The 26,478-nt window shown below is 37.0% G+C and overlaps 1 protein-coding gene and 1 non-coding gene across 3 annotated transcripts in view; both read left to right on the top strand.

Annotated features, from left to right (window-relative positions):
* The first annotated feature begins 416 nt into the window (after window positions 1-416).
* CYYR1 (cysteine and tyrosine rich 1) overlaps window positions 417-26,478 on the top strand; it is a 93,465-nt gene continuing 67,403 nt past the window's right edge. Inside the window, exons 1-2 of one of the 2 annotated variants that reach the window (XM_073891534.1) lie at window positions 417-817; window positions 5,973-6,075. In XM_073891534.1, the coding sequence (XP_073747635.1) occupies window positions 745-817; window positions 5,973-6,075 (176 nt within the window). In that variant the 5' untranslated portion in view covers window positions 417-744. The remainder of the gene's footprint in view (window positions 818-5,972; window positions 6,076-26,478) is intronic. The other variant, XM_025867968.2, reaches the window with a different exon arrangement.
* LOC112834375 (U6 spliceosomal RNA) lies at window positions 18,645-18,751 on the top strand. Its single transcript, XR_003210874.1, has one exon. It is a non-coding gene; the product is annotated as a U6 spliceosomal RNA (small nuclear RNA).

Below are 26,478 nucleotides of genomic sequence, written 5' to 3' on the forward strand. Positions count from 1 at the left end.
GTCTAATAATAGTGATGACCATGTATGTTCTTTTTTTGTTTTCCATGACTTTACTGGCAAGGCCTTAGATGTTTAACAAATAAATATTCTATCAGCTTTCAGCAGAGATACCTTACACCGTTTCTGTACCTTCCAATTCTCCTGGGCTTTCTTTATTGGCTTTCTTTGTTCAGTACCTTCAACCCTGAAAATTCCCTACATATGTTTAAAGATAAAAAAACTAAACTCTTCTTCACTTATTGTTTCTAAAGGAAAAACAGGAGTAGAGGGCAGGAAGAAAAAGGAGCTTGCTAAACTGCTCAGCAATGGCCAAAACATAGGGTTAGAGAAAGTTCCATCTAGCTGAGGGAGTCCCTCTCTACAGAAGGAAGAACCGGAGGGTGGGGAGGAGTCGGGGCCACCCCCGCCCCCAGCCCCACGTCGGTGCCACCCGCGAAGATGAAATGTGAGCCCCGGTGGCCCAGGACTCAGGAGCGGGCTGCCTCGTCTTCCGCCTGAACGCCGCGGGCAGAGACAAAGAGACCTCCGTCCCAGCGCAATCCCGCGCGGGCCGGCCCGGGTTCCCCTCGTAGGCTCCCAGGGCAATGGCCCCGTCTCCCCGCGACCCCCGTGTCGGGAGTGCTGCCCTCTCCCTCTGACCGCCCTCCAGCCCCTCCGCGTCTGGGGCTCTCCCTTCGCTCCCAGCCCCCTTTCCAGTCTGTCTGCCCGTCTGTCCTGGCGCGCAACCTCCGGCCACCGGCTTGGATGGACGCGCGGAGACTGCCCGGGTGTCCAGGGATCTTGCTTCCGAAATTGGTCCTGCTCTTTGTCTACGCAGGTCAGTGGCTTGGGGTGGCGGGAGAGGGGAAGGGGACTTGGGACTGAGCCTGGGTCGCCCTCGGGGCAACGCGGGTAGGGCGAGACGCACGGGGACCTTAGTGGGAGGGCCAGGACTGTGTGGTCCCCGCCGGGTAGCCACAGAAGCCGGTGCGCCGGGTGCCTCGACTCGACTTCCACGCGGTTTGGTTTTGTTTTGTTCCTTTTCTTTAACTTTCCCTTTTATCCTTTTCGCTTTCTTTCTCTTTCCGCAAGCAACTTAAAAACCCCAGTCCCACAGTTAGGGAATTTCACTCTCTGGATAGCATAAAAGTTACCCAATCCTATTCACTACTCGGGAATCTGAGGTTGGAGGGCGGAGACTGAGGGTGGGAGAAAAGCTTCTTTTAAAAGCACCTGAGATTAGAGGTATTTGCTGAAGTTTTAAAATAAACTAATGTGGTGACTTTTCCATTTCACAGTAGGCTACCCCCTGCCCCTGCTACACCCACATTCTGAATATTTCAAAATAAAAAAGCTTTAGACCTTTGGGTTTCTTCTTTAGGTCATTCTCAAGGGTAGTAGTCTGGGTAATTGGATGCTTTGAGTTCAAATATAAAGTTTTTGAGGGGCTAAATTCACCCAGAGACTAGTCTGTTTTCATTGATTTCGTTAAGCACTGTTTATAGGTGAAAGGGATTTCATTTCCCTCCTAATTATTCTTCCTGAGCATTGCTAATAATTGATGGAGCAAAGCGGTTTTCTCGTATTGTGACTGAGATCGAGCTCAAAATGACCCTTCACTGGTTTTTCATATATAAGGTTAATTACACATGTGGTTTTGCATCTGCTTTGTATTCATAAAACAAGCTAAAAGCAAAGTTGTTTGTAAAGTGTTTTTATGTCTCTCACTTCCAAGGACAAAAATTACAGACAGTAGGTAAATTTATGTAGCACTGATTTAGCTTTTGATACTTACAAAGATACTGCAATTGAAATGAAGATGTTCTTCAACATTGTTGCAGAACATCAAGAGAATCGAACTCATTCAGCCTTGCCAGAAATGACTCCGGAAACTTCTATAGAAATTTTCAATTTGTACACTAAAATGTAAATTAGTGGCTGTCCATAAGTTATTTAAAAGATATTTTATTGCAAGGAAAATGCTGACTTTCAAATACAAAAACTTATAAAAGTAGGAAAAGTACTTCCTATTTCATGAGGAGAAACCACATTGTAACCTGTTTGCAATGCTTATTTCTTTTACGTACAGTGTGTGAGGTTTTCAGAATTTGAGAGACTGAAAGAAACAATTGCATTAATATTAGCTTTATATTAAAATCTTATTAGTTCACTTGAAGCAATGATTCTTTCTACCGCCTCTGTTTATCCAAAGAAAACAAAAATAAGAAAATAGAACACGACCTCACTCATCTTTACTCAGTCGCGCCCTTGAACAACAGCTTACTCTTTTGTCTGTTTTGTTCCCTGTGGTAAACCGAAAGCTTCTAATGTGAACACTTTTACTTCCTTTCCTCCTGTGCCGGCAGTGCTAGGTGCACAATCCCCAGGGTTCAGGAAATCTGCAGAGCTGGCTGGCAACAATTTGATTAGTTTAGAAGTTTTCCTCCATTCATTTCTTCTCTCCTCCCACATCCCTCCCTAGGAAGCTACAAAGTAATCACAAGCCAGTAATACTGAATTGACATACTGTCTTTGATAAGAAATGTTTAGCTAACGTGTTCTTTGGTGTTAATTCCTGAACTCTTTGCTTCAGAAGCCCTATTATGCTTGCCATACTTATTTATGCAATATTTGGCGAGTGAGGTATTTTGCGTGATGTATAGGACAGAAGCCATGCTCTGAGTCTTGTCCGGGAGACAAGGCGTGCCTACTTTCATGTATAAAAGGCTGTGCCATAGAAGACAGTTGTGTGCGATAGGTGTTCACAGGAGGGGACCTCATCGCTGGCTTAAGAGTATAAGCTCTATGAAGATGATGTCTGTCTGTTTTGTTCAGCGTAATATCCAGAGACTAGCAAAAGACCTGACCCACAAGAAGAGCTCAATAAATATTTGCTCTGGGGCCCCTGGGTGGCTCAGTTGGTTAAGCGACTGCCCTGGGCTCAGGTCGTGATCCTGGAGTCCTGGGGTCGAGCCCCGCGTCGGGCTCCCTGCTCAGCGGGGAGTCTGCTTCTCCCTCTCCCACTCCCCCTGCTTGTGTTCCCTCTCTCGCTGTCTCTCTCTCTGTCAAATAAATAAATAAGATCTTAAAAATAAATAAAATAAATAAATAAATAAATATTTGCTCAGAGAAATTGAATTAAGGAGGAATTTTAGGAACTCAACCTTTGATAGGGAAGCCTTGGACATAGGGGAATGGAATAGGACATACTGTGAACAAAGGCGAAAATCAGGAGATACCTATTTGCAAAAATATATAATTCATTTTGGTTGGAACTAAGAGATGTGGCTGGAAGTGAGGACTGGAGTTCAGTGGGGAGACCATGCAGCTATACTAGTTGAGACACCCCGTTAAATGAATTGCCAGCTTTAATGGGACAAAAACCTAAGTAGAGGCATTGCCCATAGCCTGAATTATTTTCCCCGAAAGCAAACGCATTAAATTCATGTTGCATTCGTTAAGGAGGTAAGAACAAAGTTTGTCTACCTGAAGCATCATGTTTTGCCGTGGGACCACCTTTGGAAAGAGACCCAGTGAAGTTTATATTATTATCCAACTCCCAATGCAGGCGGCAAAGACAGGATTTGGCCAAGGTTTTACCTTCCCCGGGCCTCAGCCCTCCCTCCCTTTCCTTCCTTTCTTATCCTCAGCTGTAGCTTACAAGAACCATTTCTGAGCAAGTGCTTGCGGCCAGATGTTGCTTTTCCTGTGCTACACATTCCTCAAGGCGGGGCGAGGGTTGGAGAACCTTCTTCCAGATCATGCTTTTAATTAAAGTCACTGAAGAAAGTTTCCACTGGCTATTTGTCAAGGATATTAACTTGAATATTAGAAGTAATGTCATTTATCTTCTGAAACAATTGGAATGTTCCATTCTTTACAAGTGAGAAAATGCTCTGGTATCTTCCAAATCTGATCTTCATAGAATTATTCTCAAATAAACTGGAGAAAGCACCTAACATTAAAATAAGATTTGAGGCGTGGTCAAAACCTGAGTTTGGAAATGTGATTGTGAATGTATTTGCCGTACTATTAAATCTGCCCTTTTCAGTTGTATAATTCTGGGAAGTTGACAGGAGTGCTGGAAAATGCCATAAAAAAATAATGAACAATGTGTGACATGATCTTGATGTTTGCTGTAGGAATAATCCAGCTTCTTGGCTACATGATAATGGGCTTGGTTTCCTGTAACTTTGGTTCAAAATATTTTGATAACACCATGTCCTTATAACAGTAGTAATTGGAATACAATAATAGTAATTGGATCTTTGATATTCATGGAGAGCTGAATAAGATGTCACTATCATGGGCGTCGTTCACAAGGCACCCCATGAAGCTACTTACGTAGGGGTTGTCTTGCTCAGACAGAAGTGGGGACCTCAGCTCTCCCACTATCTAAATGACTTTAAAGAACATGAAGCAAAACATCCCTGTGAAGCCTCTTGAGACAACTAACTAGTCTAAATATTTGAATTCACTAAACAGCACTAAAAATGAGAGCTATAGAAATTCACTGAGAAAATGATAAAATAGTCTTAAAAAGTGTGATGTACTCTGCAAAAAGCATACACTATCGAAAAATCATTAGATTGTGTTTCTGTCTTCAAAATTTAACAGTGGTTTTAAGTAGAGTTCTGAATCTTACAAGGGTAATTATTTTTTCCTCTCATTTCTTTTTATGACATCTCAGAAGAAAACATTAAGGTAGAAATAAAATCGAGGGGAAAAATACGAATGTTTTCACTTGCTCTACAAAGGCCATGCAGTATTGACAAAGGTGAATGAACTTTTGATCACATCCATTTGTCAAAAATCATCCTGCCAGGGAGGTGATTTAAAAACAAAATCTGAATTTTCCTTTCTGGATAAATCAATCACATGGACATACAGACATAGTGTAACATCGTGCACTTTTCAGTTATGATTCGACAGGAAAGCAAAAGTGTTCTATAATTTAGTTCTTGGTTGATGTTACCTTTAGAGAATGAGCTGGAAAGGACTTATTTTGTGATTCTTAAGCACATAACTTAAATTACCAGCCCATAACTTAATGTTTTCCTAATCATGTACCTGAAACTCACATATCCATTATAATTTATACCACCGAGTATAACTGATAATCTTAACATAAATCACTGAGGTAGCACAAAGAATTTTAAAAGCCAGGGTAACTTTTATTCAGCATTTTGGGTCTAATTTTCATTACCCAAAACATAGGGGAAAAAAGACAGTAATTTGGTTTTATCAGCTCCAACAAGTCCTTTTTACTCAGAAAATACCTTTTCCTCTTCCCACAGTGCTGTTTCATAACTTATTGATTCTTAAATCTGGCATTAAATAAATTCTTAATTATTTACAAGTTAGTTATCTACAGGAACCTCTTCTACAAGTAACTAATTATCTTCCAATCCAGATGGATTGACAGGACGTATACGCAGACTCATTTGTGTGACCAGATGTGCGCAAAGTGTAATTACTAAGATAAAAAAGTGTAGAGAAAGGATAACATATAATACACTGTCATGAAAATATACATTATTTTAAAATTATCTCCAGTTAACTTTATACACGTCAATCACACTTTCCATAAAATGAAGTTAATTGGGAGTATGACCCTCAAGTCAAGACTTTATCATTTCAAAATTATTATAAGAACTCTGTTAAAAAAAGAATTGTATTGAAAAATTGAATGACTGATTCGTTGGATCATTCATTTCTCCTTTCATTGTCTCATTCAACAATTCTAACTACCAATTATGGTACTTGATTAGGAAATTAAAAAAAGAATGACCTTTGCCTCTTCTAGATTTATGTCCAGGAGGGAAGGAAGACTCGTTTAGATGCTTACACACGTCTTGGAATTCTGAGTACATAAAGTGAATATCTAAATGCACTGAAGAGTGGTCTTTGAGGGCGAGATATGAAATAGAAGACTTTTTAATGCAGCTGTGATTTCAGAACTATAAAGGACATATGCGGTGTTTATGTTGCAGAGGATTGCCTTGCTCAGTGTGGGAAAGACTGCAGATCTTACTGCTGTGATGGAACCACACCCTACTGTTGCTCCTACTACGCTTATATTGGGAATATCCTCTCGTGAGTACTTTGGCACTATTGATGCTCTGCCCATTGCTCGGTTATGTTTTCACAAAGTACTACATTATAGTTAGGGGCAAGAAATTTTGAGAGTCGTTATTGACATAAAATCTTCACGGAGATACTAAACACTCATCACTATCTAGTGTGTTATATTATTTGACAAAATGTGCAAATTGATATGCAAAATAAGCTGCTTTTATTAGAAGGGAATTAAAAAGTATCTTCTTACTGCTTAATTTGTGTTCCAGAATAATAATGGTTTTAGTCAACTGCATTCATATTATTGATCATTTTTTAACATTGTAAATTATATGCTTTTTTCTGCTTTGTTGAAGGATTTGTAAGCTAGAATTTGCCATTTAATTATGGCTAGTTTACTTTGCCATGTGTTTGTCTAACCCATTCAGTAGATATCAGGGAAAGGAGACATTATGAATAAAAAACAGTTGAGATATGAAATGTCAATTTTTTACATAATGCATAGTAAACAACTTCAAGAAATAAGTTTAGAGCCCAAGAAAGGCCATCAACAGTGTAAAGGGGTAACCAACTACAAACACCAATGAAACATACACACATAGGATGTGTTGAGAATTTCCCCATAACAAATTAAGAATGTGTTTTGGAGGAGCGCCTGGATGGCTCAGTTGGTTAAATGTTTGACTCTTGATCTCAGCTCAGGTCTTGATCTTGGGTCATGAGTTCAAGCCCCATGTTGGGCTTCACACTGGGTGTGGAGCCTAAGCAAAAAAAAAAAAAAAAATTGTTTTGGAGTTGCTTCTGGGCAAAGGGAAATGGAGAAGCAAGAACCACCTTCAGAGTTGTATGTCTGAAAGGTGTACAAATCTCAGTTCTTCTACACAGATCTTGAAGTGGAGAAATCAGAAAATTAGGAATGTTAAGAATTTTCGGAGTCAAAAATCGCCCATGGCTTTCCAATAACAGAGTCTAGCTTCTTAGACTAGCTCCTTAGTTTTTACTTTTCAAGTGCATATCAGGATGATCTGGGAGCTGTTCTGTTGTGGCTTAACTCCTGGCCTGTGAAGGCTTTAGTAGAAACAGGAAAGATTAGGCATGAAGGGAAATGTGTCTGGCTATTTTAGGGATGTGTCCACTGATATGGCTTGTAACTCATCCTCCTTCTGAGGTTAGAAAAGCTGGCACCACATAAACTTCCTAGAATCAAAGCTGGGGCTGATATTAGAGATCAAGTCTCTGAATAAGGCCAGAAAGAATCATATTCAGGATACTCTTGAAGTCTATCACGGCTATATAAGAAATGTTAGGCTGTAATAAAGATTGATGAGTAGAATTTTAAGCATTCTTTGAAATGCAAAATAAACCCTAAATAAAATGGTTTTTTTTCTCATGGGAATCTTGTTGAAAATGGGATTAAGTCCCCTTCTTACATTAGAGATCAGTCAGAATGATATTTACAAGAACTAATCAGTTCAGAATACCCTGAATATAAATATATAATGATATTTCACATTTGTATGTCACTTCTCACTTTTAAAGTAGTTTAAAATACATTATTACTGAATTCCAGTTCTATTTTCGAGTATATTCCACATGCCAGCTATTTGCTGCTATGGGGAGATGTGTAAGTGGGCCCAGCAGGTGGTACAGATTTGAGGAAACTGGCTTCAGAGGGGTTCTGTGATTCTTTGGTCCCCTGGCTCCTGGTCCCACCTGCTAATGTCCATCCTGGTTTGTATTGTGCCCTCATTTCTCACCTCATAGCTACCTCTACCCTGGTAAATATATAGAGAAGACAAAATGACTTAATTAGAACTTAAGAAATTTAAATGTATAGATGTGCTTTGTATGTTTTATATTTGCATTCACATTTACATTTTTATGGCACATTTTAATTTTACCCTTGGTTAAAGTAAAGAATTAGTTGAACTGATATATTTATCTGGGTTATTTGGGCCATGTACTTGTTATGTTTGAAAAAAGGGATTGTGTTTTGTGTGGGGGGAGAGGAAGAAAAGCAGATGGCATTATATTTCAGGCCGTTAAAACTGAATTTTCTGTTCAAAATAGAAGCCAAGTAAATCCTTTGCTAAACAATTCTTAGGAGAAAAAAAAAAAAAGAGAGAGACAGAAGCTTTAAAGTGTTTTCCCCCACTGAATAAAGGAGAATACATTTTCAGGATTTCCACTTATTGTTTAAGATTTGAAAAGAGTTCTTAACTCCACCCAAGGCTTTTTTTTTTTAAGTTGGGGTGGGGGGGGGCGAGTAGCTGGGGAGAACAGTCATTCCAAGAATGCTTACAAAAGTTCTTTCATGCACATGTTTTCAAATATTGCTATTTTGGAACTCATAAACTATACTTCCTCTCTTCCAAGTATCCAGGTACATTCTTACTAAAATCATTTTAATCATCTTAACAGAAAATCAAATCCTTGTAGTTATTAGAAAAGTAATAAGGAAGAAAGCAGTAAACATAACGGAATGTTATGTATCCTAAATGACTAATTTTATAAATTGGTTATAATTTGGTTTCTATTTTTGTTTGTTTTCAAAATAGAAGATATCTTGGCTGTATTTAAAATGAAGTAAAAAGAGTACAAAATACAATTTGGGTCACTCTAGACTGTTCACAAATTGGTATGGGAAGGTACACTCAATCCTCATTGCTGAGGCCCCTCTAAAATAATCAGAATAGAGATGTTTAGCCCTTAACTCTGTTTACTTCAAGTCTCCTTTCTGTTTTGCAAATTAACCACGAAGGCTCATTTTATAAAGAGATCGCAAGAGCTAACTTTCAACTTACCTTTTAGTTGAGAAGTCTTATTTTACTCAGGTCCCTCCTTTGTAGACATTTTATATTCTAAATATGAGTTAATTTTGACAAATAAATTCAGATTATACATCACCACATTTTTTTTCTTTTTTCAGTTAAGAATTCTTAATTTTACTTATGTCTCATGAAAAACTTTAAAATTTCAACTTTTAATAGCATATCTACTTTTTTAACTGAAATATAATTGGCATATAACATTATATTAGTTTCAGGTGTACCACATAATGATTCAGTATTTGTATATATTGCAAAATGATCACCACAATAAGTCTATTTAACGTAAGTCAATTTAAAATAGCATATTTACTTTTGGTCATTATGGTTATAGATAATAAGCTCAATATAGAAAAATAGTATCATTTTCCAGAATTTAAGAATGCTTTTACAGAAGTCAACATATACTATCCAATCAGTTATTTACAAATACATATGGAGTGCCCATTAATTACCATGGCAGTACGGAATCTGGGATCCAAAAATGAATAAATGATATACCTTGACTTCTAGGATTTCACAATCTCATAAGAGAATAAAGTGTAAACAAATAATTCTAATTCAATGAATTAATCTATAAAGTGCCATTGGAGGGCCAGGAAGAGAGAAAACAGCTATGTCTTTGTGTGTGTGTGTGTGTGTGTGTGTGTGTGTGTGTGTGTGTGTGTGTGTTTAGAAAGAAATGTTTAGAAACATGACATTGGATCAGAGTGTTGAAGAAAGAGTATATATTTACATAAATGGACAGTGAAGAAAGGGAAGTACATACCAGAGAGAGAGAGACTCTCAGTTGCAAAGGAAAAGATATAAGAAAGGAAAATGATCACTTTGGGAAAACCCGTGTCATTCAATGTTGCTAGAGAGTGAAGGTTAAACTTTGAATATGGCAAATGAGTCTGTAGGGAAGACAAAAGATAGGTCCTGACTTTCACATACTTTTATTGGTAGATTACATACTTTTATTGACCATACTTAACAAAACTGAAACAAAATAATCCATTATTTTTCTGGAAATAAGACAGCTGGTTTTATATAGAAATGACACATTTTTAGACATCACTGTAACAAGGGACACAGGTGAGAAGGGCCAAATGGACATTATTTTCTTTATCCCATAGAGAAAGGACTTGGAATAAACACTTTCTAATGTTGCACTATTTAGAACAACATGACAGGTTATGTGACCTTGGAATTATTTCTCCATTTTTGACATTTTTCATCACAGGGTAACTACCTGAAGATTAAAAGCCTCACTATCCTTCAAAGTGAGGATTGGGACAATTCAAGAAGTAAACAATTAATTTCTCATCAAGTTGATTCTCAAATATTTCATTCAGCCACTCTTGCCCATGAAAAATAAACATCTGTGATGAATATGGAAAGGGATATTTCAATTTTTGCGGCTGATTAATTGACATTTTCAAGAGAGACGATCCAGCATGAAGATGTGGTTGTAGAGTACTCTTTAGAATTGGAAGAATTCAAGGGGAGAGAGGGGGTAATTGAATGGCTAATTACTGTTAGTAATGGAACAAAGTAAAAACAGGACTTTATTGGAAATGAAGGGAAACTGCTATGTGAGGAAAAAAAGAATTGCCTAATATTGAATATGAACCCAATAATGCCTAGGTTGGACTTAGTGAGCCAGATAACAAAATATAAGATTTAATTCTTTTACTCAAAAATAGATTTTTGCTCTTCCAGTTTGCCTCTGTAAAATGCAGCTCTGTCTAGGGATTTCAGAGCACCATCCAGCCAACACAAAATCCCCATGGGGAAAAAAAATCAAGAGGAAGAACTAATAATGGAGATCCTGGTGGAATTAAGTTTCTTTTCTTCTCAATGAAATGTGAAAGATGTATTGCGCACAGTTTTGCAAGGACAGGTAATAAATATCACTACTGTGATTTTAGAGCCATATTATGCATGGAAGCAAAACCAAGTTAAAAGACAAAGGTTTCATATTTTCAAATGGCATTTGAAGTCCTTTGCTCATTAAGTAGCTCAGCATTCTGAATAAAACACGTGAGGCTCTTCAAATACTGACTGGAACATAATGCATTTTGAAAGGCTTTTGGTATTGGTAAAAACATCATTTAAATTAATTAACTTAAAATATTCTTAGTACTTAGATATTAAAAAAACAACGCTGAAAGGTGCTTACTGAGCAAATAGAAATTTGTGGGGGTCTTATTTTTAATCATGACACAAAGATAAATAATTAATATAATGTTAAAACAAATATGAATTTGATTTCAAATGTAGTAACAAATTATGTTTAATATAAGAATTAAGTCAGTGTTTATCAGAAGCCATTTATATTTTATGGGTTATTTTATTAAGAGCAAGTATAAACATGTAGAAATCTAAAATTCTTCTCAGTCAAATTTATATTCTATTTCATCATAATTGCCCTTGTAAATTAAGCTTAAATGTCAGAAACATAATTTATCTTTAGGAAGAAATTAAGTTTCTAGAACATGTTCTCAGGAAATTATAAATATGTATAGAGATATTCTATGTTCTACACCAGGTTCTGGTGGATATAGCCTTGAATCAAACATGGCTCTTGCCCCTGAATTGTTTATAAGCTACTGGGGAGCATAGACCTATAAGAGATAGTTTAATCTACTAGGAAAAGCACAAAATGCAGTGGAATTGGGTCCAAGTTTAGGGTCCTAGGAAGGCTTCTTGAAAGAGAGTAATTCCAAGGTTAACCTTGAAAAGCAATTAATAAAATTCATCGCTTACATAGAGTTAAAAAAAAAACATTCAGCAAACTAAGAATATAGAGGAAAATGTCTTCACCTTATAAATATCTCAAAACAAAGACCACCCCTACCAAAAATGCCAGATTTAGTGGTACAATATTATAACCTTTCTCCTTAAAGGCAACTGTAAGGCAAGCTAGCACCTTCTATTCAGCATCCTACTGTTCTGGTCAGTGTAACCAACAAGGTAAGTTAAAAAAAGTGATAAGAATTGGAAATGAAGGAGCTAAATTGTTATTATTTTTAAATGATATGATTGCCTATACTCCTCGGACTATAAAAATGAATGAGAACTCACCAAGATTGCATCATGCAAGCTCAGTGTACAAAAATTAGTGCATTCCTATATATCAGCAATGTTCAGACAATGTAATATTTATGTAGCACACAAATCTCACAGCATCAAAAACTATAAGATACCTTGTAAGAAATCCAGCAATAATACATGTATGGCATTTACTGAGTAACATAAACATATAAAAATTTCAAGGGATGAAAGAGACGCCTGAAGAAATTAAGAGATTTATCAAATTGTAGATGGGAATACAGTAAGGATGCCAATACTGGGATATGTCAGTTCTCCCTGAACTCTATGTAAATTTGGTAGAATTCTAATCAAAACCCATTTTTTGGACCATTTTTCTGTTGACTTTGACAGACTGAGCCTCATGTTTATGTGGGACAGTAGGAAAATAAAAGACAGATATGAGAAAGAACAAAGTGAGGAGACATGCCTTGGAGACATCAAGATTTATTATAAAGTTATAGAAAATAAATTGTGTGATACTGGTTCACAGATAAACCAACAGAATATAGAACTTAGAGATTGACTCATGAATATATGGGAATTTGATAGATAACAGATGGCATTACAAACCAGTGGAGGTGGATAGATTATTTAATAAATGGTGCATTAGCTATCCATATGGGTTAACATTAAACTAGATCACTCCATCACACCACCCCCAAAAGCCTATTCCTATTGGATTAATTACATAAATGCAAGAAGCAAACATTTACAGCTTTTTAAAAAAAGAGAGAATGACATTATGGTATCAGGATAGGAAAGATTTCTAAAATAAAAGAGAAAAGCACAAATAAAACTACTAAAACGAAAAAGCAAAATACTGTATACTTTAGATTTTTATCTCCACGACTTATTTATTTTATAAGTGGAAGTTTATCTCTCTTAATCCCCCTTTATCTGTTCCATCCGTCTCCACCCCTGAGAACTATATACTTTTTAAATGGTGAGTTTTATGGTATATGAATTATATATCTTCATTAAAAAATTTTTACTATATAAGGCAACAGAATTCCATAGACAAAGCATAAGGCAAATCCCCCACTTGGAGAAGATATTTGCAATTCATATGACTCACAAAAGATTAAGATCCAGAATGCTCGATTGGAAAATGGGCAATGTGTGTACACAAAAAAGGTAACAGAGCAGAAAAATGGAAGGCAATAAACATATGGAAGATGCCCCACCTTGCTAGTTAAGCAGGGACCTGAAATACCATCTCGTACCTGTCACACTATCAGTGCTCTTAAGGCATTAATTCTTACATATTTGAAAATCTTTCAATAAAAAAGCAGGAAGTAATTAAGCCTGATGATCGCTGGAATGGAGTCACCTGGACACCTGTGATTCTGAGACCAATTCCGTTGTGTGGGTTTTCCAACGCCACAGTCAATTCTGACTCTGTCTATGTGGAGACAGCATCAGATCCCACAGGTGAAGGCTTCAGTCCTCCAAAATCCCTTCCACTTCAGCCATCAGTGGCAAGTCCAAGTTGTCCCCTGTGCTTCTGACCGACCAGGTATAGATTGGAGCTTCCAATGACCCCCTCCTTGGGTTTGATTAATTTGCTGCAGTGGCTCACAGAACCCAGAGACGCATTTTACTTACTTAATTATAAAAAGATATAACTCAGCCACAGCGAGATGGGAGAGATGCCCAGGGCAAGGCAGGGGGAAAGGGCTCAGAGCGTCCATGTCCCCCTAGCACTCCACTCTCCCCAAATCTCTGTGTGTCCATCAAACCCGGAAGCTCTCCAAACTCTGTCCTTTTGGGGTTTTATGGAAACTTTATGACATAGGCATGATTGAACTCAATCTCCAGCCCCACTCCCCTCCCCAGAGGTTGGTGGGTGGGACTGAAAGTGCTAAACCTCTAATCACAGTGTTGTTCCCCCTGGCAACCAGCCCCCAGCCTCAGGTGCATCCTGAAAGTCACCTCATTAACCTAACAAAAGACACCTTTAGGAAATTTCAAGGATTTTAGGAGCTCTGTGCCAGAAATAGAATGAAGACCATATGTGTATTTCTTCTTGTAAGTATCACAGCAAATTGTTAACATGCACCTTCTGATTTGGTAGGTACGGGGTGGGACCCGAAAATCTGCAGTTTGAACAAATTCCCAGAGGATGCTGATGTGGCCCTTCCTATGCACACTTGGGTGGGCAAGGCTGGTGCTATGTGACAGTGCCCTATCCTACGGGATGAAATGGTAGAAGAGATTAGGACTTGCAGACTGATGAAATGTGGGGCTAGCAATTGGGGCTAAAAGAAAGGAACAAACCCAAATTTAATTCTGGAGCTTCCACTTCGGATGATTGGGTGGATGGTGTGCTGGGAACTAATAGGAAATATTCAAGAAGGTTCAGAAAGGGGAATGAATTCCATTTTTAATTATGTTGAGTGGCGGAGAAGCAGGGGAGCAGTGGTAATAGGCTTGATAGCCTATAGGCTAGGTTCAGTGGGCCTTCAGCTGGTGAAATGTACTAATCTGAACTCAGTGGGAAGCCGGGAGCACTCACAGATAGATTTGAGAGTACAAAGCCTAGAGGTGCCCTTTGAAAACAGTGTAGAAGAGAGGTATATGAAAGAGAACAGCAAGCCAACCGCAGAGCCCCAGGGAAATTCGAGAACACACTGTGATTTCCTCCCTTTCTATATTTAATCAGCCTTTTGAAAAGTGTTCTACATCTATTTCAGCCTCCCTTACCGTATTTTCTACCCCTTCAAATTTCCTGCGCCTGTGAAAATTGATCTGTTCTTCACTAATCAGCCTGAATATACCTCCTGTAAAATGCCTTTATTTTCTTCTATGTGCTTTTTGTGTTTTATATCATCTAAAAGATAAGATTCATGGCATTTCAGTTCATTCTGAATGGAATGTGTTGTCATAACAGAGGAATTTATGTGCTGGTCCATCTTTATTTACTCGGATGGTGCCCAAACCGAATCGACTCAATCTGGTCATATATCCCAGGTTTTAGGAGCTACCTTATTTAGGTAGAAACCCGAGTTTGGTATTGTAAGAGAGACTGTGCTTGGTGGTGACAAGTATTATCAGAATGAAAGGAATTGCCCTTTATTTAATGTGTTCTTTGTTTCACATGCTTAAATATATATTAGCTTATTAATCTCCAGAAAAACCCTCATGACCAAGGTATTATTATTCTTGAATGTACAGATGAGGAAGTTAAGGCTCAGAGCTAAGTAATTTGTCTAATTTTAAACAGCTGCCATGCAATGAGCTGGTGCTTGACCTCCTTCTGCCACTCCCCACTGGCTCCTGAAGATCTGAAGATTTCAAAAGGGATGAATAGAAACTATTCATTGCTGCAAGACCTGTGAAGGCCTAAATCCCATGTTTTGGGGGAAGCCCTTTTTTACTCTTAATATCTGGATTAAATTCCCTCCCTTATGCTTCCATAAAATGATCCCTTCTCTACTCTGTTATTATTTATCCCTTTATTCCAGTGCCTAAATTATTTCTCCGCCCTTCCGGACTCTAGACCCTAAGGGGACAGGAAGCCAGTGTGACAATTTAGCACTGAAGGCACAGGGCGGAGCCAACTGTATGATCCAGAACAGACTGTTCCAAATGCAGGTCAGTCCTCCATTTACTCATGAAAAACCTGAGGTTTTGTGGGTTCTACCTAAATATGTATCACCTGTATATATATTTGCTTAAATAAATCAAATCATAATTGGAAAATGTTATTGATGTCAGAGAATCTCTTTTCATGGAGTATAAATCGGGGATCATTCATGTCATGGTTTCTGTGTAGCCAGTCATCACTTTCCAGTCACACAATTTAGGATAAATTGTAATCCGATGAGAGCGGTAAGACTTCAAAGACCAATTTGATTATAACGATTTAACCTCTCGTCACATTTCTGGAGTGACCGCGCTCCTTGAGTGATGCCGTGTCATCTGCCAGCCTGTAATTATTTCTGGTTCTCTCTTCACTTGCATAATTTTTGGAGATAAAATGTTTTGTTGATCAAACTGAGGAGAGAAGAATTATGCACACACAGTGATTTTTATTGCATTCTGTTGGGAGAATCCTGGGGGGCAGCCACTGGCCAGAACACAGTGTCTTTAAGCTGTCTCCCAACTACGAAATGTTAGTATGAATACACCCATAACTAATGAAAATTTCAGAGGGCAATAATAACCTCATAAAGGGTAATAGGATTCCATCTGAAAGTGCCACGGGTGAAAGCCTTGGCTATTTAACCCATAGTAACTCAGAGACCAGTGGAATTTCAAGTTTCGATATTCATTTTTAAGGAAAGAGGAAGAAGATCGATCTTACAGGTAACAGGAAGAATGCTTTGTTTATGCCTCTGCACAATCTGCCCAAACTAGAGAAAAACATGACAAATTACTTCAAACATACTCGGTATGAATTCATGCTGTTAAAAAAGGTGAGCAGAACTCTTTCTGTGCTGCATTTTGCAAAAACTAAGTGCTACCTGTGGTTGCAGATGACCACATGCACAGCGTTGATACATTTTTCCTCTCAGACACCAGGAATAATAGAAGATCCACCTCCAAAGTGTTCCACATAGAGAAATACTTGAATTTAAATTTATCAAGTGAACGACGATTGCGATCTCAAGCAATACCCATCCTTACATGAAGTAAATAGACCTCTTTGCCCTTTGTCAGGTGGAATTAAACCAAAAACAATTCTTTGTGATTCTATTATTAATTAATAGTAGTCTTAGTGATAGGAAGTCATAGAAGAAAAACCAAGAATGTTTGGATTCACAAAAAAATGCCTTTGAGTTTTTCTTCTTTGCTGTGTAAACTCTGTTCTGCTGATATCACTGAGTCCCAGTTTATTAATTTGTAAAAAGGGAATGGCAGTAAGCACTTGCCTACCTCTCAGAATTTGGCTAAAGAATATATTTGTTCATAAAAGCATTTAGGAGAGCTCTGCACATTTTCCCTGTCATTAATGAAAACTCTGGGCTTGGAAAATGTCTGGAGCTTTGGAAAAGAGGAAACAGGTCGGGGGAGCAAAGTGACTTCTCCATGGTCATTCAGAAATCCATGACAGACCTGAAGAGCAAATGCCACTTTGGGTGCAGGGCCTTCCCTGGTGCTCCGGACCAAAACATGGGCTTCTCGCCTCAGGAGAGCACCCTCAGCCTTCAGTGAAATAAATGACCTTTTTAATCAAATGTGATTGCAGTCTAAAAACTACAAAAGCAGCTAATTAAGTACTGTGTTCTGCGGCCCAGCAATTGCTAAAAGCATAATACAGCCCAGTAAGTCATGTGCATTAAATAGACAAATCTGCCAGGTTGCCCTAGGCTGACCTATGAATTAGAGAAGCCAACTCAAAAATGGGGTAAACAAGTCTAAATAAAAATATATAAACCTGATTTGTTAAAAAAAATCAGACATGTAATAGCAAATATCAGGGGGGGCAACGATTTGCTTTGCTAAACAATTCATTATGGAGCTCCAATTAATTCGCCTTTCAAAATTTATTTTATTCACAACCTTGCGGAAATATATATCGTACCTAAGGCTGGTGCATCTCCATTAATGATATGTCAGTAATTAAGGCACAAAACAGTGTTCTAACTGCTGGCCATTTCAACAGAGTGATCACATACTCTATAGATTTGAGTGTGCCTTTGCATGTAGAAGTTTAGAAATGCCCTGATTAGGCTTTTTAAAAAAGTCTTAATCAGCAGTTCTCTCAATGTAAGTCAGTGCTTATAAGACAAGAATAAAAAAGGCAATGACTTGCCTCTGATGATATTATACATAACCTACATTTTGCAACAATCGCCAGATTGAAAATATTTTCAGTGGTAGTGAATAAAATGCCAGATGGCATGCTGAATAAAAAGTCATTGATCATAACAAGGATCCACTGAGGTCTATCTATTCTAAAATGAATTTCTTTACACTCAGTTTGTTGGCCTTAAACAGCCGGCTTATTGTATGTGCTATATATTTTGCTTAGTGTTGGTAGTAAAATAGTTTTTGTCTCATTACCTTTCATTGCAAGGATTGGCTCCAGTTCTGGGGAAGACAATGCTCCACTCACTGCCTCCCACTGAATGCAGCTACAGAATTTGGGTGGAAGGCACAAGACAGCTATTTCAGATATATGGAAAGTAAAGAGTAGCAAGCAGATTGGGGAACAAGACCAAAATTCAAAGTACTGCCTAACTAGCCAAGAGTTTACCAGTGTTTTTTCCCCTCTGTTTACTCCACTCTGGACTCAACATAGCCCAAAACATGTAAGTAGGCTTCAGAATATGGACCAGACAGATACAGGGGAATCCCTCTAGCTTGAGCTAAATAAGCAAGGTCTCTTCATTCTGAAAGACAGTGGGGAAAATACCCCGATATTTTTTTCTCTTCTCTGTTCTCTTGTGTAGTTCCCAAGTGATGTTTTTGTTGCTGCAGCGGTGGCAGTGACAATGACAGAAGCCTAAAATCCTGAGACTGGGGAATCTTCCTTTCTGATCAGAATGATGTAATGTCAGGAGGATGGGGTGAATCCCCACTGCGTTTTTGTCTGTCTTTGTGTTCCTAGTGTTCAACCCTGGATATGAGCCCATTTTTGAATATGCAAAGAGCAAAGTAAATAAAGCCCATTTTTCTGACCAGAGAACCAAAAACATTGCCCCAAGGGAACCAGAAAGTACTAGTGAGATCTTTGTACTCACTTTGGCAGCACATATACTAAAACTGGAGTGATGCAGAGAAGATTAGCATGGCCCCTGCACAAGGATGACATGCAAATTTGTGAAGCGTTCCATAGAAAGAAAGGGGGGGGGGATGAACTAGTGAGATCTTCAAGATAGAAGACCTCAAGAAAGTGACCCTAGGGTTCCTTGTGAATTCCTGGGCTCATCTCAAGTTGCACATGCATGGATCAAACCCTAAAAAGTATACATAGAACTTTAGAACTGAATACAGGATATCCAGTTCCCAGATTGGCGGTTGGGTGGTGTACGCGTGGCTCAGATCCAAACCTGACTGCAAAGGCTCTGAAAATGTAACTGACATTAAAACCACAAGCACTGGTCTGCCTGGAACTTGTGGTCTAAATGGAACCTGGTTGATTGCCTGCTAAAGTAAAAATCTCAAAATTCCCCATCCGCTTAAACAAAACCCAAAAACCTCATAACATAATATTCAAAGCCCAGGATACAATTCAGAATCACCCAGCGTACAACAACAACAAAAAAAAACAAGGAATCTCAACTCAAAAGACAAACATAATCATCAAGCAACAGAGATGTTGGAATTATCTGACAGAGCTTCTAAAGCAGCTATTATGAAAAATGACCCCAAAAAGTAAGGGCAGACACTACTTGAAATTAGTGAAAAGACCAAAACAGAAAATATGAAGAACTAAATGGAAATTTCAGAATAAGAAATACAGTAGCTAAGGTTTAAAAAATTCACTGCATGGGCTCAATAGCAGAATAGAGATAAAGAATGAGTGAACGTGGGAACAGAGGAATAGAGATTATTCGATCTGAACAACAGAAGGAAAAAATATTGAAGAAGAAGAAGGAGAAGGAGAAAAAGAAAGGAGGAAGGGAAGAAGGAGTCTCAGGGAAAAGTCTAGCATTGATGTCACAGAGCCCCAGAAGAGAGGAGAAACTGTGATTACTTAAAACTTTCCAAGTTTGGCAAAAGAAAGAAACCAAATGCAAGAAGTTTAATAAACTCCCTGGAGCATCAACTTAAAGAAATCCATACCCAGACACATCATTAACTACTGAGAACTAAAGAAAAAAATCTTGAAAGCAGCTAAAAATAAGCAACAGATTACCTACTGAGAAGCTATGATTTGAGTAAGTTCACATTTGTCATCAGAAACCATGGAGGATGGAGAAGCAGCACATTGTTTATGTGATGAAAGAAAAGAAAGGGTAATCCAGGCTTCTGTAACCAGCAAAAATATCCTTCAGGAATAACAGTGAACTAAAGACATTCTCAAATTTAAAAAAACTGAGGAAATATTAAGCAAGCTGACTTGACTTGATCTAAAAGGATTGTTAAAGGAAGTTCTTCAGAAAGAAGGCAAATGACGCCAAAAGGAAATCTGCTGTATCAGGAAGGAAAGAAGAGTACAAAATTGGCATATATTTGGGTAAATATAATAGCCTATTTTTCCCCTTTTGAATTCTTTAAGATAGGTTAGATTGTTGGATGTAGAAACATATAAATTTTATGTTAGTGTTTTCAGTGGAGGTAAATAACAACCGTTCCGTAAACGGGAGAGAGTAAAGAAATCTCTAAGATGGTGAAGTTCTACTTTCTAACTAAAGTATGAAAGTGATTCTCCATAATGATGAGAAGTATGTGTTCTGTAATCCTTAGAGCATTCACTAAAAGGAAAAACAAAAACAAATACACAACCACCCAAAAACCCTGCAAAACCTACAGCACAATATAAAGTAAGGCAGGGAAGGGAAATGAATTGAAGGAATGAAACACAAAGGAAACAAACAGAAAGTAAGTAATAAATGATAGACCAAACATACCAGTAATTACATTAGTTGTCAGAACGCATCAGCTAAAGGACAGAGAATGGATTGTTTTTAAATGACAGAAATTTATCCTATCCACATGACACTCATGTCAACTACAATGATACTGGTAGGTTAAAAGTATGGGAGGAGGGAAAAATGGGGAGATGTTTGTCAAGAGGTACAAAGTTTCAGTTATGCAAGATGAATAAGCTCTGGAGATTCAGTGTGAAACTATGTGACTATAGTTAGCAATACTATATTGTGTAATTGAAATTTGCTAAGGGCAGAGATGTTAAATTTTTCTCAACACACACAAAAGAAACAGGTAACTGTGAGGTGATGGGTATGTTGATTACCTTGATTGTCATGATTACTTTACAATGCATGTGTATATTGAATAATCAAGTCCTATACCTTAAGCGTACATAATTTTTAATTAATTATACCTTAATAAAGCTGGGGAGGGCAGAAAGAAATGAGCTAACAAGCCATGAAAAAAAAAAAAGTAAAAGGACAGAAAAAAAATATACCATGCAAACATTAACCAAAAGAAAGCCTCAGTGACTACATTAATATAAGACAAAGTAAAGTCCAGAGCAGAAAATATTACCAGAGATAAAAAGTGATACTGAATAATGAGAAAAGGGTCAATCAAGAAGACATAACAATCAAAAGGAGAAATTCAAAATTTTGATGTTTGGTTTCTATAAACAGCAAATAAGCTAATTTTGTTTTTTGAAACACATTTTACAACAGAAGAACAATATGTGCACATGTTGACTTACATAGAGGGTTAAATGAAGTTATGTGCATTTTCCCTTTCTTTTTCCTCTTTATTTTTTAATTGTGAGTCATGTCAGTGAATTGCAGGTAATACCATGGAAGCTTAGATTTATTCTACTTCTAAACCAGTCTACAACTTGGCAATCCCTGGCATTTTTATGTGTAAACACCTCAACTAGGAAATGAGATATTTAGGGGGATGGCCCACACATAGGCTTTTTTGTAGTGCACCAAAAACCCATTGCAGTGATGGTAGAAATACTAATTTAGCAGACTGGATGGAGAGTGTGCCTTAGAAGTGACACGGAGTAAAGACAAAGACACAAGCAACACAAAATTAAGAGTGTCGGTAATTAAATTTTGTGATAAAAATGACTAAAATAATTAATTTCAACTTAGGTTTATTAAGGAGAAATATATTATTTCATGAAATGCGGAAGAGAATTTTGGAAGGGAAAAGACTATAATATTAAAACCAAGACTCGAATCACTAGCAGGCTTTCCCAACTAGGTTCATGCATTTAAAAAAACTCATTAAACTATTTAAAAGAATGATCTTGGCTTTTTTCTTCTAATCTAAATATTGATGAGAAAGGAGAGCTCACAAATAACTACAAGACCCCAAAATTCATCCCTTTCCTGGTGCAGGAAGAAATAGTTCATGAGGGAAAAGAGCTTATCCTGAAATGATTTATCCAAAGCCAGCAAAATCTGTTCTGCTTTTCAGATTATGCTATTAGGAAGACCAACCCCCAGGTGTTTCAATTAATCGATGGTATGATTTAATGATCTGCAAAACTTTGTAGGTTTTTTTTCCTGTATCGCATCATTTATTTCAAATAACACTTTTAAGCCTATATTAGCATATAAGAAACTAAAACATATTTATTCATTGTTAAATCACATCCAAGCTTTTCAATGTGTTACAATTATAAACACCAGACATTAATTACGTCTGTTCATAGGAAAGTAGAGATTTCCCAGCATTTACATTGGCTTAAATTAGAAGTTCCTAAACTTGAGTATGCATGAGAATCACCAAAGAGTACTTGCTAAAAATACATTTCCCCAGGATCTAATCAAGAAAATCAGGTTCAGTAGGTCCAAAATGAAAGCCAGAAACCTATATTTCTAATGACCAACAAATAGCCTTTGGGCTACAATGGTCTAAATTAACTACACCAAAACACATTCCATTTTTGGGCTCCTATTATCCTGTTTAGTTATCAAATTAAGAAATAGAGTCAAACTGCCATATAATGAACTATAACTTCTTTACCTTTCTATAAACTCACATACAGACTTATTCAAATTACTATGGTAAATATATTCAGGAGGAGTGAAAATAAAAGGCTATAAAAATTTATTTATATTTAATCAAAGTAATTGAATAGAGGGGGCAACCAATGACTTCTTGGTAGGTCCACAACAGTCATGTTTACAAAGCTTATACCTCTGCAAAAATAGGGTTGTAAAATGGTGATCACATTAGAATCTGTCCCATGGGTGGCTACAAAGAATAAATTAGTATTAATTTACAAATCACTTAGAACAATAGCTAGTGCTCAGTAATTTCTAGCTACCATCTGTTCTCCATGATTATCTGTTATCTCACAGATGATGGGCAAAGCAGGGAATGGTATTAGTATAAGAGGGAAGCTGTGTTGGTTCAAAAATTTTTCCTTGGCAAAAGGAATCCAAAAAGTGGGAATATAAATACAGTCTTCACCAGGAAAGGATAAAAACCTTAGCTTAAATGTTGCACAGGCTGGACCCTTTCTTGCTCAATTTTAAGAAATGAAAATGAGCACTTGCACTCGGGGCTCCCTAATCAGAAAAACGTACCCTCAGCCTTGCTCAGCTCTTGACTTCTGGCAGATTGCACTTCCATCTGCATTGTCTCAGTGCTGGGAAGCTGGCCTTTCCTCCTGATTGTTTTTGTGCCTTTTTAATATCCTCTGAGGCAGCCTCCGGCAGTGAGCTTCTTCCCTGAGCTGGGCAACTTATTTCCTGAGCATCCATTACTGTTGCTGGAGTACTCACTCTAAGCTCAGTAGAATCTATTGTGGCATTAGTGATGCTTTCTTTTTTTTTTTTGCATGGGCCCCTTCATTGCGTCTAAGAGGGTGCATTTTTATAACACTTGCAAAGTAAGATATTTTGACTGTTTCTTTTAAGACCACAATCTCTTTCCACTTCAATTGCTTCTCCCTCAGGGGCTTTGGAATGGCCGCACCATTTTAGGGATCCAGCTGAGGGTAAGTGGAACTGTGGATATATTTTGTCTAAGTTTAGTATATCATTTATGTGGTTCATAGTCACTTCCATATATAGTTAAGCTATTGTTAGCTATTCTTATATAGGAATGGCTCCCCCAAATGATCAAACAGCCCCATTCATCATGCTAGAGGAAAGACTGCATTATCTTTCTCTTTGTCTAGGAAAAGATATTGCAAAGTCATTGTCATGTGAAGAGGAGCTCAAAGAATTTGCAGCCACAAAATGTAGTAAAACATATAGGAATTTATTCTGCTGAGTTGCGTCAGGCAGTTAATCAAATGTATTTTCTTTAAAAAGCGTCCTCAAAATTTTGCAAGCTTCAGACTCCAGGAAACACTGAGCTACCACTGGTTTTAATTAACTGGTCTGTTTCTACACTGTATTTCCCATACGTCTTATTATTTTTAATTTTTAATGCATGATATTGTAGAACTTGTTTTTTCCCCATGAATACATATATCATGTTATAGCAGAAATATCAGTTGCTGTTGTATTATTATTATCAGTACAATTATTGGACTTTGGGAGGGATATATTTAATTAGGCCTGTTCAATAATAGGAAGTGATTTTTTTAAAAAATTTGTTTAATTTAGAGAGAGAGCAGCGGGGGTGGGGGGGGAGGGGTGGAAGGAGGGGCTGAGGGAGAGAGAACCTCAAGCAGACTCCCCACTGAGCACAGAGCCTGAGATCCCAGGATCCATGATCTGAGCCAAACCAAGAGTCATCGGAGGGACACTCAACTGACTGAGCCACCCAGGTTGCCCCAGGAAGTGATTTCTTAAAGTGATTTTGTATTCTATATTTTATTTAAAAATTTTTTATTATATTTTTTAAAACTACATTTTAAGAAAAAGCAGGAGAATTAAAGCCCATGGAAATATTATCCTTTTTCTAAAGTTAAAAACTAAGCAGATCATAGTTTTCTTGATATATTTACTGAACTTGCATTGTTTTAATAGTTAATTTCTTCCTGCTTTGTTTTTTGTTTTCAAAATCTCTAATATCTGAAGGTAGCAAGGGCCTTGTCCCACCTAAGAAAACACCTAATGTCTGCACCTGTTTAAAGTACTTTAAATTATCTGTTTAAGCTTTCATTATTGAAAAGTGGGTAAGGTAAACCATCTTTAACTTCATTAGGAGTATCGAGTTAACCAGAAGGTAGAAACTTCACCGTCTAACAGTCCACATGTTATCACTCATTAACTTTGCTATCTTGAAATTAAGCTTCCATTTGCTTCTTGGTATCTTTCAGTAAATGAATAAATAAATAAATCAGCATAACAGAGTGACTTGGGTGAGCCCAACACTGGGCTCAATCGCATGACCCTGGAGATCATGACCTGAGCTGAAATTAAGAATTGGAGGCTTAACCAACTGAGCCATCCAGGTGCCCCAGCTATGTGAATATTTTAAAGAATATCGTTTTACCAGGTGGAAGGCAAATCTGGAGACCCTAAACAGGATGTGATAAATGAGAAAACAGAACTTTAAAAGTAAAATATTTTGAAATAGTACAAATATATCTGTAATAAAATCGATAATTTTAACATAGAATTATTTGCCAAATTAGGAATTAAACACAGACCAGGATTTATGGTACAGAACTTTTTAAATGTTTTCTGAAACATTTAACTTGTTCTGAAATGGTTTTGTCATTTAGCTAAATTATTCTTTTCATGTCATTTTTTACTCAAAATTTATTTTATTCTCTAAATATTTAAACCCAGATCTCTGTAATATTAAAAATGTATAAATAGATGCTATGTTTTAATTACAAAGTTAGCCTTCAAAATTTATTTAAATGTTAAGCAATTTTAATAAAATTATCTTTCCTTCTGATACTGTCATTAATCAATGTCTCCTGAGTATCACCTGCATACATCACAATATATACCCATCAAAAGTGTTATTAAAGAAGGACCCTGACTACAAAGAGCTTATAAATTTAGTTTTGTAAGTCAAAAGAGATTTATAAACATTGCATTCTTATGATAGACATTCAGCTAATAAATCCTAAATAAGTTTTGATTTATAAATCCTGTTATTGCCCTTGGGATTCAAGGGACTGATTTATGAGTCAGTATGCTAAACTGTATAATTTGATCAGGCATAAATCTTATTTGGTGATTTCTGTTTTAACCTGTAATTCATAAATCCTGGTCAATGTAGGTTTTCAGTTTTCTAAGTGTTCTGCATTTACCAGTGGGTCTCATAAGTGCATATTTTAGGATGTTGATGATTAAAAGTGATAATTTGCACATAACTCAGTTAAATAAATATAGCAACTGAATAGAACTTTCTCTGTATTCTAGGGATTGAGTTTCTAGAAATGAGGTCTAAACTCATTGATGATTTCAAAGCCTTTTAGCTGGAAGAACAATAAAATATTGTAATTAAATAGGACTGGTGTGCCAGAAACCACTAATTGTCTTCTAATATCCAGTCTTTCTTTTTCTATACTAATATAATTTTCATAGAGCACAGTATCTGCCCAGGATAAACACTACATCTCCCAGCCTTCCTTGCAGCTATGTGTGACTAACTTACAGCCAATGGTATATGAGCAGAAGTGATAAGTACACATACTTTGGCTGGAATGCAAAACCAGTTCAGGTCCAAGTAGGGAAGGAAAGAAGTGCAGACCCTGACATGGGAGTGCGATCCTTTTAGGTCTGGTACACTTATTCCATAACAGATAGATGAAGGGGAAAACAATATCTAATATTTTAAGACATTAATTTAAATCTCTTATAGCATTTAGTAAATGTTAAATTTTATTTTATTAAATATGTTTTTTACTTTATTATTTTATTTTTTATTAACATATATATTATTTGTTTCAGGGGTACAGGTCTGTGATTCATCAGTCTTACACAATTCACAGTGTATTATTTCTATATTATAATTTTTTTTAAATACTATTTGTCAGGAACTCTGCTAA

The sequence above is a fragment of the Callorhinus ursinus genome, unplaced genomic scaffold (genome assembly GCF_003265705.2).
Source record: "Callorhinus ursinus isolate GAN/ISIS: 27379988/994484 unplaced genomic scaffold, GSC_fseal_2.0 scaffold1, whole genome shotgun sequence".
Classification (NCBI taxonomy): Eukaryota; Metazoa; Chordata; class Mammalia; order Carnivora; family Otariidae; genus Callorhinus; species Callorhinus ursinus.